The following is a 10182-nucleotide window of genomic DNA, read 5'->3' as shown; positions in this document are numbered from 1 at the left end:
TTTTCTATATCTTCTAAATTTCTCATTATATTATGAAAGAACTAACAATATTAATAATTTATGAATTAAATAATAATAAGTGATCGATAAATAGAATGATATGATACCTTACTTTTTTTTGCCCATAAGAATCGAAGATTAGTACTAAAAAATTTACAATAATTCATGCATCATGCTGAACCAATTGAATTAGATCATCTTGATTATAACAAGTTACATTTATATTGCTAAATGGAACCAACAATTAATGTTTTCATTTTAATGCTAATTAAAATTAATAATATACAACATAAATCTTCTTTATAGATGGAAAATCATAAAATTTAGATGAATTGAAAATATTTACATATTTAAATCAAGTTTAATTTCTATGTACTATAAGTGGAAAAAATTACATTATTGACAATTAAAAATCATGTATTACTTTTAAATTACTTATTATAAAAATCAACAAACATATGCATGAGAGTTTATGATTCGGGACAACAATTTAAAATTTCTACAAACTATCAATGCATAAATTATTTATTCATTTAAATATATTAAATATAAAATATCACTCTCAATTTATATAAAAAACATTGTTGTCTTATTGGAACATTAATTTTTATAATAAGAAAATATTTAAAAGTAATATGAATTGATATTTGTTATTTATACCTTTAAATATAAAGTGATTTCATTAAATGCTACTTAAATTTCTCATAAATTTATTTTTGTTTTCATTTTTTATCATAGTATTGGTACGATGTATTCGTCATCAAAAGCTGTGTCTAATCTCCGTCGAAGACCGTGAATGCATACAAGATGTGTATTATTCTCCCAATATTTTATGATCACTCGATTAAGAAACACAAGTTGCTACCACTTATATCAATCACTGTTGGTATTTTAGTCATTAGTATATCATACATAATGTAATGATTAAATATATTCATTTATTTCCACAATATGTTTTTCCTTGTTTTGCGCAAGTTATGTGCCTTTCAAGTGGGTATAAATAATCTTTTAGTTATTTGTGAACTTTTTATTTATTAGATTATAAAAATGTAATAGTATAAATTGTTTGAATTTCGAATATCACATGTTAAGTACATTTTCATATTTGTAGTTTATTATCAAGTATTAAATGTTATTAAATACTAAATTGATCAAATTAAAAAAAATAATTTAGGAATTTTTCTTAAAAGTAAAAATAACTAAATTATGAATGAGTTAAACAAGTCAAGTTAAGTTTTTTAAATAAATGGTTAAACTTCAAGTACTTAGCTAAGCTTTTCTCATATACATCTTTACTTTCAAATATTTAACGTAAATGCTTACTTAGAATTTGAATTCAAAACTACTAGTTGATCCAAACGTTATGTTAAGTGTATATTTCTCCTCATATTTTTTGTGTGCAGTCACTCATAATTATCAAAAAATGAGCAGTTATTTGTATACCTCGTGTATCATATTTGTACAAAGTACTCATTTTTGGAAATAAATTACTCTGATCTGTTTTCCATAATACTTCCAAATGCATTATATGACACTCACGTTGTATTTATTTCCTCATCATATCTCTAAAATCAAAATTGGACTTGTTGTCACTTCTTCTATTCTACAATTTAACATAACTGCAGCTCCACTAATGGAGCAAGAAAATCAATTCTTCTCACTCTCAGACCCTAATCTCATCCTTCGTCTCTCACTATCAATGGGTGGCTCCATAGAGAACACTAGATTTGGGGCAAGTGATGATGATGCTACTAAAGTAGAGGATGATTTTGTCTTTGATATAGATCCTAGCTTGCTAGTGGATTCCCGCAAACTTTTAATTGGCGAACTGATTACAGAACATTCACATTCCATTGTCTACCATGGATGGTGGGTATTTTAATTGCAACTAAATATTTATTATCATTGTTTGGTTTGATTTCTTTGATTTACGTATTTTAAAAAAAGTGTTATGCATTTCATGATCCATTATTTCCTTGAAAATGCTTAGTACAATTAGTTTATTGTAATTTTCATTTGTTGATGATAATATGGTGTCAAGTTCAAACACTTTGATATCAAGCACTTCTTTTTTAGCTTTTATGCTTGTGGATTTCGACTAACTATATGTTATAGTGGATGTCTTTGGGTTTAGCTCAATTTTTTGATATTGTAAATAATGGTATATTAGAAATTTACATTCCATAACTTTGAGACATGCATATGGTAGAATAAGTAACTAATGACATTTGGTAAATTTTCACACAATTATTATTATTGTTATTGTTAAAATATGCATTTTTGTTATAGATTGACATGTGTGAAAGAGTGTTTCAAAAACTAACTCTTTCTAAAATGTATCTCATTTGAGACATGATTCTATTGTATTACTTTTTAAGAAGGAATGTTTTTTTAATATAATTTTAGAAATAATGAAATTACTTGTAAAAAAAGTAAATAATGAAATTAAAGTGCAATTATCCTTTTATATTAGCATAACAATATTACATCATCGAACATATAAACTATTATAGAGAAATTTAAAAAAAATACATAAATAATAGTTTGTATTATTTATTTTTTTCAATTTTCTTTATAGTATTTTTTTCCTAATCCTTTCTATATACATGTCCAATAATAATAAGTATTTTTGAAAGAATTAATATTTGTAAAATCAATCTTGTTATTAAATTAATAAAAAAAACTTAATTTAAGATTCATTAATTTAGTAATGGTTAAGTCGCACTTGAAGTAATAATAAATAAAAATAATATAATACATATATTTAATATTTATTTTATTATATAGATGGAATGTAATTTAAAATTAAAGAGTCACCTTAATTGAGCTTCTTGCATAACATCATTTCCTTATCACAAATATTATTACCTATTTTTTTATTTTCTAAAGAAAATATTAAGGAAAATAAATATATTTAATGTTTTAAAAATGTAACTCTTATTAAAACTTACCATATGAGGCAATAGGAGTTAATATGAAGATGTTGTAAGAAAATTTAGAATTAAAGAAATGCTATATCTTTTTTAAAAAAATTATATTACATTATAATAAAAATACTACATAAAAGATTAAATATTTTTAATGTTGTATAAAATATTCAATACTTGGTATATAAAAGACATATATTTAAAATTCAAAAAATAATATTAGTGAATTTAAAATTATTCTTTTTTATTATTAATTAAAGTTATTCTATTATTAAATTTAAATATATAGAAACTTCAATGGATCACAACTTCTTTTAAACACATCCTTCTATATTTCTAAAATAATATTACAAACACATTCATTATTATTAACATTTCAAATTCTAGTAATATATTTTGTAACATATTTCAAATACTATTATCATTTGAAACATTATACCTTCAATGTGCTATAGTAATACAATATTTTGCAATATTCATTTAAACACAATTTTATTTATGGACTAAAATTTAATAAAAAAAATCATAAAATTTAGTAATTATTACTTTTTATTTAATGAGTTTCAAAGTTTTCAATAAATTTTAAAACGTTAAAATGCATTTAAGGAAAATTATTGTCATAACACTTGTCTTTTAATCATTAATGAAGAAAGAGTGAAGAAAAAACTTTTTGTCTCTACGTTTTCTACACACACATTGAGTTGAAGTTAAAGGAATTATGTGTGTGTGGATGATAGTGACCATGGCTCCTAAAGATATCAATAAGCTTTATTAACCAATGAAGGTGTGCAAAAAAGGAATAAATATAAGGTAAAAATGTCAAGAAAATAAATGATGAGGAGTAACTTTTTTAAAATTAATCCAAGAATAATTTAATTTCTCCTCTATATATATCATCAATGATAATAAATATTTTTGTAAGATAATGCATGTTCTCATGTTATTGTTTAATTCATTTAGTGACATTTATTGATTGTTTATTAGTAACGCACTCCATCAATGTAAATAATTAATTATCAATTATAAATATATAATAACAAGATATGATAGAGTTCAATATTATTTATTATAAAACTCATGAGTTTTGCTACATAATAACTAGTAAGTATGCTTGCATAATCAGTAAGTAAACTCTTATGTACTCATTATGAAGGATTTAATATTTGTTATTTATGTGCATTTAAGGCGGTTTGTCTATATGTAATGATATATGTGTGCAACAAGAAACTTTTTCAAAATTTCATATACATCTATATCTTTTGTGTCTTTGCTTTTAGACTTTTTAACTTTATGTTATTTAATTTGTTTAATTATTCACTTTTTTTTATCATGAATATTTTTATTAGGTTGTAAATTCTTATTATTAGTAATTTACAAGGCTTAAATTAAGTATAAATTCATTGACTTAAACATGTCTCTTTGGCTTGAATTGTGTTCCTTTTAAAATTTATACAAAGTAAAATTCACTAAGTTATCAACAAATTCTATGACTAATATGTAGTAAGAATAAGATGAGATGGATATTTAGTATCCATTATTTTCCCGGGTAAATTTTGACAACAATTGTTTGCTTTTGTGGATAATATGATTTAAAGTACATGTGAAAACATAAATAGTTATTGTGAAATTTTAACTATAATCGATTGTTGTTTGTTACACATTTATGCAAAAACTTTGTAGCAACATCTTGGCTTTCTTTTTCTTCAAATATTTTACATGAGTGTTAAAATGTGTATTTTACATGAGTGTTACAATGTGTATGTTAATTTTTATAATTTCTAATCAATAACTATGTTATACAATTTATAGATATAAACATAAAAAAAATCTAGAATGATAATGAATATTTGAATAAGGAATATACAATTAGCACTCCATTCTACATACATGAATTTATTTAACTTTATTCTAAATTAGAAAATGATGTTGAGAGTCTTATCATTTTTTATTTTCTATTTTTTTAAAGTCAACGACTAAGAAACCAGAGAGCAAGATCCTTTTACTATTATGGATATTTTGTCTTTATAATATTTATCTAGTAAAATAATACTCAAAAGACATGAATCCTCATTATAGTAATTTTTAATTTATGTCTTTTAATATTTAAAATAAAAAGGAACTTTGAAATAGTTATAAAAGTGATGTTTTTTAATATTTAGGATAGAAGGAAGTTTGGAAGAGTTATAAGAATAACTAGATAAAGGTTATTGAGTTAGGATGTATTAAAAATAAGTTGTAATAAGAATTGTTGAAGGATAAAAGCAAGTCAAAACTAATGACTCTTAAACATGTGCACATGAATCTTAAGTGTAACAAAGGAGAGTAAATGAAAAATTTTAGAGGATTATGCTTAAGCTTATGTTAAAAGTTAATAGATGATCTAGCTCTATGGAGAGGTAGATAATCATTATATTTGTTACACATATTCTTTATGACAATGATTCATTCTTACTTGATACTATACGAACAAGAAACCCTTATATTCTTCTATGGAAGTTGCATAACTTTAAGTGTTTGACTTGTTATTATTTTTTAATCCAAATTTATGTTATGGCCAAATAATATATGACAACATGTATGCAAATTTATTTGGGCTAAATAATTATTAAATAAAATGCTACTTTGCTAACCAAATTGATTGGAAAAAAAAACTATAAAAGTGTAAGTGTTTCTTTATATTTACTTGATCATGTTTATATTACATTATAGAATTTAAGTGTACAACAAGAATAATTAACTTGAATTCATATTTGTTTCATAAAATACCAGGTACTTAATTAGTTCTTAATGTTTGCTTGTGGTTTAGGTATGAATTCAATCCTGTATCTATAAAGCTTATGCTTCCAATGCAAACATCACATGCTACTTCTCAATGTAAAGCAAAGTTTCAACGGGAGGTGAACTTGATATCTAGGGTTAAACATAAAAATATTATAAAGGTATTTAAAATGTGTTTTCTTACTCGAATGTTTTCATAAGATGTCTTTTTCTCTACAATTACTTACCCTTGGACTTAATTATTCTTTTATTGGGTTTGAAATAAATTTACCAAGCAATTAGGTAGTTAACTAATTATCAATTATTACAACCTTTAACTACCTTAATTTTCTTAACAACAGTTGGTCAAAATGATAGTGAATGTTAATACTTAACAAATTATAAACATACTTCCCTTGATTTTATATGGTTGGTTAGTGAAATGTATTTTAACATGTATTGTGTTATTTAAACTCATTTTGTAGTTTATTGGTGTCTCTGTGGAACCATCGATGATGATAATTACAGAACTTTTGGAAGGTTGTTCACTTCAAAAATATCTAGAGAGCATTTATCCAAGTACTCTAAGTTTAGAGCAATCAATAAGTTTTGCTATGAATATTTCTCAAGTTATGGAGTATTTGCATGAAAATGGCATTATTCATCGGGATCTAAAGCCTGGTAATCTGTATTTCTTATTTTTAATGATTATGCTGGATAAATATAATAAGTATCCAAATAGAGTACACACTTGAATTTTTTTTATAAAATATTAAATATGTTTTTATCCCTAAACTTTTATTTTCAAATTTCATTTTTAGTCTCTAAACAAAAATGAATTGATCTTGGATCTTATCCTTTTCCTTCATTTACATTTTCTATACATGTCATCAAGTATCATTATTAAGTGATGATGTGATAACCACCTTGACATCCAAGTGAGTTGCAACATCATTAACTAGTGTGACATGTCAATCATCTGTATTTTTTATTATAATTATGATTTCAGTTCCTAATATTTTCACAATTCAATTTTAGTCCCTCAAATAATGTTTTGATTGATCTTAGTCCTTCAACTAATGATCATTTCATTTTTAGTTCCTCTTATCAAGTATCATTGTTAAGCACTGATGTGACTCTCACATGACTTGCCATACGGATTATTAGTTTAGCATAACAATCACATGGTAAAAGGAGATGCAATAAGGTTTATGTTTGCCCCATGTGCATGGTATGACCTACAAAGGAAAAGGGTTCACATGCAAGATTAAAATGAAAATGTTTAACATTGTTTTGAGAAATAGGATTAAGGACTGAGGATTGAAAGGGTTTGAAGATTGAGGGTTATTTGGTTTGGTGCTTAGGGTTTTCACTCATGGATTCAATGGTTTGAGATTTTTCTCATTTTGAATCATTTTTCTTATCTTGAATTGTTGATTTTGTGCTCAGCATCATGGTTCAGTACGTTATTGATTTGTGTGTTACGGATTATTAAGTTTGCTTACTACATCTCTTTTATGTTTTTTTCTTCAAAATTTCAAACTCATTTTCTAATAGTTTTACACCACAAAAAAATTGTAGCATTTTAAAACTACTATAAAATGTCTTGAACTAGCAACATGTCACTATATGATTGCTATGTCAAACAAGTAGTCCACATGAGAAGTCAACTGGCTACCTCATCATTGCTTAATAGTGACAATTATTAGAGGAACTAAAAAAAAAAGAAACAATACTTGAAGACTTGAAGGACTAAAATCACAAAAAAATTAGAAGGGTTAAATGTGAATTTAGTGAAAAAATTAGGGACTAAGATTGATGAAACAATTATGAACTAATTAACAGTGAACTATGTGAAAATAAGGACTACAAACATAATTTACCAATAACAAATTATATGTTACTGTCATGTCATACTAATTGATAATATGACAACTCATGTGATTGTTAGTATGGTTATCATGTCATTACTTAACAATAATATTTGACAATAGAGACCAAAATATTAATGGAGGGGAAGTATAAGGACTAAAACTAGTCATTTTTTAGGGATTAAAAGTAAAATATAAAAAAAGTTTAAGAACCAAAAACATATTTAATCATATTTTACATTTAGTTGTATGTCTTGTCTTCTATGAATTATTTTTTTTTTACAATTTTTGTTAACTTAATGTAGATATGAACCAATTAAAGACATCTCTTAAATTGAGCATTTGTATTTCTTTTTCCTTTACAGGAACCAATTCATTTAAGGGGAACTTGTTAATAATCATTTGTACAGAGACTTAGTACAACACTATTTGAACTTCATATATATTTCTAAATACAGGAGATGCAATCATTAAACTTATAAGTTATCCATTGTTTAATGTATTTTTTAGGTAATTTGTTTCTTCCTAAAGACAACATGCAAGTTCTACTTACAAATTTTGAGACAGCTAGAGAGGTGATATCTAGTGAAATGACTTCTGAGGTTGGTACATATCGATATATGGCTCCTGAGGTACATATAGTGATTTATTAGCCTCTTTATATATGTATTTAGACAAATATACTTGTCCATTTGCTAAAATCTTCCTCATATGTTTTGCATGTCTAATTCTTCCTTTGTTTGCACTAGTTATTCAGTAAAGATCCACTTTCAAAAGGAGCAAAGAAATGTTATGACCATAAGGCAGATGTTTATAGCTTTTCTATGGTTCTATGGGCGTTAATAAAAAATCAAACTCCATTTAAAGGAAGGAGTAACTTGTTAGCAGCATATGCTACTGCAAAAGTAAGTCATACAAATTACTTTCTTAGTTTTATTTTTAATAAATATAATACTATAATTTGCTTTAATAAGTTTTGTAATTATTTCCATCTTCAATTGAGTTTTCCTCCTTTAAACGAAGTTTTTGCCACATGAATTATATACTAAATGATTAATTTGCTAATTCTATTTTTGACATACATTTTTTGCTTTATCACTTATCTATTTCTTACTTTTCAATTTTTTTAAATGTTATGGTATGAGAGAAACATCTCAGATCATATTAAATTTTTTTATATAAGTTTTATATTAATTTTTGTATATTGATTATGTGTACCAAATTAGACCTTCAACAATAATTAATGTCATTAATTTTTTCAAAATAAAAACTAATATCATTTTAAGAGATGATTGTATAAAAAAATGATATTAAATAAAAAATACAATGTTTTACATATTTAACTCATTGAAATGGATATTTATTCCATAAGCATGTTTTTAACATTTTTAAACAATAAAAAAATATGAAATGTCTAACTATGTATATAAAAATTTAGCATGGTATAATCTACCAACCTTAATGGTTTAGATTTTAGTTTTACTAACATATTAATTCCATGTTTAACATTTACATTGTTTGGAGACTAACAAATATTAAAAGCATTGATATGTTTACTCTTGTTGATGATTGTAGAACATGAGACCTAGTGTGGAGGAGTTTCCAGAAAATCTTCTCCCTTTATTGCAATCATGTTGGGAAGAAGACCCAAAGCTACGACCTGAATTCTCAGAGATAACTCAAACCCTTGCAAAACTTCTCCACAATTATCACTCAATAAGGATAACGCCTAAGGAAGAAAATTGTCCAACTACAAGTGTGTCAAAACCTATCATCGATTGTGTTGAAGACAACTCCAAACATGTAGATGAGGTCGAGAGTCAGAATATCAATGTTTGCACAAAGGGACAATCTCAGAGCATAATACAAATCCCTAGTCCAATCTTAGCCCAAAACAAGCCTAAAAAGATTTTTAGGAAGTGCAAGTGTTTATGGTTATGTTTGCGCAAATGCTTTGACATTTGTTGACGTGCCTACATCAAGCAAGGTGTTTGGTAGATTGCTTATATGTCACTATCTAGGTTTTAGAAACTTTTTGCTTGTTATTTTGCAAAAAATATTGATTGATTTGCTACTAAATTAAACAGTGTTATTTCATCCTTGCAAATCTTATAACCTCATTTTTTGTTTTTGGCATGTTTGATATATTTTATAAAGCTTGCATTTGTGTTTCATTATTTATATGTAATAAATCTTCTTTATATATATATATATATATATATATATATATATATATATATATATATATGTAATTAAGTTAAATTCATTAGGTCAATTTTTTTAGATGCATAAAAAATCTATTTACCTAATTCATGACCTATATACCAATGTTATTTATTTATCACTTCATTTAACTCAGTTATTTGAAATGCTAATTGATGCTTTGCAATCTTACTTCCAATTGTTAAACCATGAAATTAATTCATATCTCAACGAGTAGATTTAATTTCCAAAATTTGATTCTTTCTTTCTTGTTCTTTTTGTGGAGAGGCATAAAATAAAATACGTAAGTTTGAGTTGTGATGAATCTCCAACTTATGAAGATTCACTGAATCAACACAGGAAATTAAATACAACCAATAATAAGAAATATTTTGTAAATAATAAAAAAATAGTATAATTTTGTA

At 25.0% G+C, this 10182-nt stretch overlaps 1 protein-coding gene across 1 annotated transcript; it reads left to right on the top strand.

The window, feature by feature from the left end:
* Positions 1-1620: 1620 nt before the first annotated feature.
* Positions 1621-9563, top strand: LOC114390113 (serine/threonine/tyrosine-protein kinase HT1-like). The gene is made up of 6 exons (XM_028350795.1): positions 1621-1869; positions 5734-5866; positions 6170-6365; positions 8066-8187; positions 8305-8460; positions 9131-9563. Exons 1-6 carry the CDS (start codon positions 1634-1636, stop codon positions 9521-9523), a joined length of 1236 nt encoding a protein of 411 aa, XP_028206596.1. The 5' UTR covers positions 1621-1633; the 3' UTR covers positions 9524-9563.
* Positions 9564-10182: the final 619 nt, after the last annotated feature.

Source organism: Glycine soja, chromosome 16 (assembly GCF_004193775.1).
Source record: "Glycine soja cultivar W05 chromosome 16, ASM419377v2, whole genome shotgun sequence".
Classification (NCBI taxonomy): Eukaryota; Viridiplantae; Streptophyta; class Magnoliopsida; order Fabales; family Fabaceae; genus Glycine; species Glycine soja.
Note: the sequence above shows the minus strand (reverse complement) of the source record. Positions and strands in the feature narration are given on the sequence as shown.

Bases quoted from the DNA above. Each gene is read 5' to 3' on its own strand.
- LOC114390113 (XM_028350795.1), top strand. From the start codon at position 1,634: ATGGAGCAAGAAAATCAATTCTTCTCACTCTCAGACCCTAATCTCATC. The intron at 8,188-8,304 runs GTACATATAGTG...TGTTTGCACTAG, and splicing joins ATCGATATATGGCTCCTGAG to TTATTCAGTAAAGATCCACT. The intron at 8,461-9,130 runs GTAAGTCATACA...TGATGATTGTAG, and splicing joins CAGCATATGCTACTGCAAAA to AACATGAGACCTAGTGTGGA.